At 36.3% G+C, this 5,140-nt stretch overlaps 1 protein-coding gene across 1 annotated transcript; it reads left to right on the top strand.

Moving 5' to 3' along the window:
- Positions 1-990: 990 nt before the first annotated feature.
- On the top strand, positions 991-3,276 carry HELRODRAFT_117310 (hypothetical protein; the record flags this gene model as incomplete). Its single annotated transcript, XM_009013981.1, has 7 exons — positions 991-1,150; positions 1,233-1,375; positions 1,684-1,868; positions 2,005-2,097; positions 2,372-2,459; positions 2,762-2,868; positions 2,897-3,276. Coding segments are annotated over 7 exons (777 nt in total). The 3' UTR covers positions 2,898-3,276.
- Between the last annotated feature and the right edge of the window lie 1,864 nt (positions 3,277-5,140).

Genomic DNA, 5,140 nt, shown 5'->3' with positions numbered 1-5,140 from the left:
AATATAAATTGTTAACTTGTCCATAGTTTCTAAATTATTCTCTATCTATATGTTGAAGTTGTTACTATTGTTCTTCTTGTTATTGTTAATAATTATATTATTATTATTATTTATGTTTATTATTATTATTATAATTAATTTTATTATTATTTTACTGTTTAAGATAACTCGCTCGTAGTTAATCAGATTCATATCCTGGCAGGCGATTGTTTAGACAGTTACTTGAACTTCGAGCCCCTCAATGAATCTCTCCTACATTTCTATTCCTACTTTCGTTTTTTAATTGTCACCTGATCTACACAACTATTTAAAAAGCTGACGGTTAGGTTATATACCGAAATCTTTTAACATGATAAAATAATTTAATCTGAAGTTCATGAGTCAAGAGTTTCGGTGTACCATTGAACTTTTATTTGTTTTTAATTCTATTCTTACCCGGTTAAAAATGTTCTGTTACCTCTTTGGAAACCGAAAATGCTTCAATAATTTCTTTTATAACTAATAAAACTTTGATAGGACATTGTAGAAGGTAGACGTCAGCATGTTATAGTTTTGAAATAAATTTAAAATGTTGCCGAGTGATTTATAAGTGGCTTGCTATATTTAGCGTTGCGTTGTCCGAAACCGTTTAAAGTTTATGAAAATCTTGAAAAATTTAATGGACAGTATTTTAGATTTTTTTATTTACATGTGGTTTTATCTATTCTCATAAATATTATTAATGCTCACAAAACTTTTGGTACGGATGAAGACATTGCAGTTTTGCTGGAAAGCACAAATGAAAAGAAAGACAGCAACTGAACCTATTTCTAGCTTAGATAAATTGTTCGAGTTGCATCGCAGGAATGTTTGGAGTTTTAGAACTAGAAAACATGCAGAATCATGATTGTTGTTAGACTCAGCTGAAATTTTTTTGTATTGTATGTCTTTTTCTTACCGATTTTACACTGTTAGATCGAGCTGCTGTTAAAAATATATTGCAACCACCAAATGTTTCCTCTAGAAACAAACCACAGAGCATCATGCAAAAAAGTGATGGACGAAGTCAAATCGGCAGAGCCATGGTTCGGTATCGAGCAAGAGTACACGCTGTTCGGCACAGACCGCAGACCACTCGGTTGGCCTACGGATGGTGTTCTGCCCCCACAAGGTTCCAAACAACATTCAATCGCACGCACACACACACACACACACACACACACACACACGAACACACGCACACATTATCCCAGGACCATACTACTGCGGAGTGGGACCGAACAAAGTGTTCGGACGTGACATCCTGGAATCGCACTACAGAGCCTGCCTGTACGCAGGGCTGAAGATTGGCGGCACGAATGTGGAGGTCATGCCTTCTCAATTTGAGTTCCAGGTAGTTTTCTCTTTTGATACTTGAAAACATTTTAAATTCTAGTTTGCTCTGTTACAAGGTCTAAAAAGGTTAAAAAAGGTTAAAGGTTACTCTCTCTTTTGCGTTAGCTTCAGAGGTTTCAACGACAAACACACACAGCGTATATGAATACGCGTGCAAACCACGCATCATACACATTGCATATGATAGGCGGGGATCTCTTTGTACTCGAACCCAGTCATTGCAATAGCAAAACCAGGCGCCTTTAACCATTGAGCCATCAAGTACACACGTTCAACACCTAACCCAAAATAACATCTGCCTGCTCACAGATCGGACCATGCACCGGCGTGGATGCGGGCGACCAGCTGTGGATAGCAAGGTTTCTACTGTACAGGATCGCCGAGGACTACGGAGTGAACGTTTCTCTCGATCCCAAACCGCTGCCCGATTGGAACGGAGCAGGTGCTCACATCAACTTCAGCACCATACACATGAGGCAGGATGGTGGCATCAAGTGAGTGTCGCTGGTTCCTTTACATTCAGCTGTCTCAGTACTTTTAAAGTTAATCAGTTTTTATTAGTTCATTTGCCTAACTATATGTTTATTTAAGTTTTTGTTGAATATTTTTTTTTTCATTTTTTCACGACAGATACATTATGGAAGCTGTGGAAAAATTGAGCAAAACCCACGAAGAGCACATGAAGTGGTATGATCCACGTGGGGGGGAGGACAACAAGAGGAGGTTTCCTACAAGTTATACAACACATACACATACACATACAAAAATTTACGAACGCATGCACACAAACACGTACACAAATATTTACTTGTTTTTTAATTAGTATTTACGTGACTTAGGTATGGTAATAAGTGAAAATAAATTAGCTTAAAAAACAATTTATCTCAACTTTTTTCAATGTTAAAATTATTTCTTTAATTGCATATGTTTTCATAACAAGCGCACTTGAAAATAGCCCACCAAAATGAAATAAACATAACTCACAACCCAACACTAGGTTGACTGGTTTACATGAGACGAGCGACATATCGACATTCTCGTATGGTGTGGCCGATAGAGGAGCTAGTATAAGGATCAACAGACAGGTCAGTGCGTGTTTTTGTGTGTCTTTGTATGCTTTCTTGTATGAGTTTGTTTGTGTGTTTGTTTCCATGTTCATTTGTATATTTGTTCGTGAGTGTCTTTGTATATTTCCCTCGTGATTTTGTTGCTTTTGTATTTGTGTTACATTACGTACACACAAATGTGTGCGTGCGGTGAGTGTGTGTGTGTATGTTGGTGTGTGTTGATTGGTGTGTGTTGATTGGTATGTTGCATGATGCGGTCTTTTTCCCACCACATTGTAGCAAGTCTTCATATTCACGTACCCACCTGAAATCCCACTCAGGTATACGATGAAAAGAAAGGTTTCCTAGAAGATCGCCGGCCAGCAGCCAACGCAGACCCGTATATGGTCTCAGAAATCCTCTGCCGCACCATCGTCCTCAACTCATAAGGTCATCAGAATTTTAGTTCTGCAACTGAGAGTGGCCGTACTAAATTGTGTAGTTAACTTTGCGTGTGCTCCGTTCGTGTAATGTTACTCAAGTTGATAACATTTGTGTTCTTCATTGCGTGGATTTGTTACTTTAGATGTGACGTCATTGTGACTTCACTCGAGACCTGATTATGACGTCAGTTGTGGTTGTAAATTGTATATTGTTTTGACGCATGCTCTAGTTGAATGTTCATTTACTAATTTTGGTGTTTTTTTTCTGAAAATTTGACTCTCCAAATATTTCAAAGCAATGATATTTTGGCGTCTATCAAAATTTAATTATCATTCAACAATTTCGGTTAATTAATTAATTAATTAATTATAATAATGTATTATTTTACTAAATTCTTTATTAACTCATCTAACAGTAGTGGGTTTTTATAACAGAATGCATCATGAGTCCAACTGTTTACAAAATATTTTAGTCCTTCTCTTGAACCCATTCATTCAGCAATTCGTTCATTCGTTCAAGTATTCATTGAAACTCACATTCACCCATTCACTTGCTTGTTCATTTGCTTATTCGTTCATTCGTTTTGTCATTTTTTCAATCAAACTCATTCATCTGCTTAAACATCTGTTCATTCACTCGTTGTTTCGATCATTCATTCATTCACTTGCACTTTTTGTAAAATTCATTCATTCTATCATTCATTGAACTATCAATCCATTCAGTCATTCTATCATTCATTCATCCATTTATTCATTCATTCATTCATTCATCCATTCATTCATCCATTCATTCATTCAGTAAACACCACACTTTCGGGCGTAGCATTATGAGAAAAATCAATATTGCGTGCACAAGTTGGCATACGGGATGGGAGGCACTCAACGTTCGCTGTTTGATAACAACACACCGTACGTACGTACGAACATGATTGCATTGCATGCACCTACCATCTTACGAGCGTGTGTATGCGAGTGTAGGACAAACATGCTTCAATTGAATGTAACATGAGTTGTGGTTTAGTTGTGGGTTTCAGTCCCAACTACAATATATACACACATGTTTGCAAAATTGTTTACACGTTATCAGAAATTCGTACAAGCAAACGCACAACCATACAATTAAACACCACACACACACACACGCACACACACACACACATTGTATCATTATATAGATACGTTATCTACATATTTTAGCAGCTAACGTTTCATTTGAGGTTATGCTGCATGACAACAAAATGTGATATCCCAACTTGAAATTTCCATTTATTGAATCGTTTGTCAATTTATCACTCGAATTATTTTAATAGAAAATATCACTTAATTACTAATATCAAAGATACATCTATTATTGGATTATCTAAGATACATCTACCAAATGCTCTTCATCTAATTTTCGTGGAGGCACGTCTCGTTCGATCATCCATTATTATACTCTGGCCGAGCACACACAGACGTGTACACGCACGTACACACACACGCATTCACACACACACAAAATGAAGCACACACTAGCGTGGTTTGAATGCATTAGTGAATTCAATGTAAAATGTTTCTAAAGAAATTCATTTCCTTTGTCATCATTCACGTCACATTCACCAGCATTGTGGTAATGTTATTTATTGACCCGATCATATCTTATTCACAGTAGACAAACAGCTGTACTCACATCAAAACTCTGCCTAGCTTACCAAACTACACAAAGACACTCAATCCCATTCAAGAATGTTGTTTTGAACATGGTTCTCAACATTTTCATTCTACATAACACATACCCAATGTTTTATTACAATATCAAATGTCAAACAGATTATTTTCATTCATGTACGTTTTACAAGTATATGTAATAATATTGATAATTATTTTTAATAAATTTTAAGACACTCGTCACATGCTGAAACGTTAATAACAAGTGATTTTTTTGCGTCACAAAAATATTAGCTGAACAAACTGAACACTTTGTTTTGGTTTAAAATATCACTTGAAAATAAGTTGATGGGTTGGAGTTTGCTCTTCCGAACGGCAAAAACAACAACAACATAACCAACAACAGATTTTCAAGCGACTGAGACGTGCTTGACTCGACGGGATGGAACTTCAAATGTCATTGCCTTTTGAAAGGTTGGTACAAATTTCAACGCAGTACAAAAATAGAAGGCAGTAATTGAAAGACATGCAGCGACTCTTCCGTCAGCGTTAATATTTTCTATAACTTTAACAGTTAGGCAGTTCGGAAATTTGTCTCCAATTAAAAATTTAAACAATATTTCTAGTTCG

The sequence above is a fragment of the Helobdella robusta genome (assembly GCF_000326865.2).
Source record: "Helobdella robusta unplaced genomic scaffold HELROscaffold_1269, whole genome shotgun sequence".
NCBI lineage: Eukaryota > Metazoa > Annelida > Clitellata > Rhynchobdellida > Glossiphoniidae > Helobdella > Helobdella robusta.
This window is presented reverse-complemented; position numbering and strand designations above follow the sequence as displayed.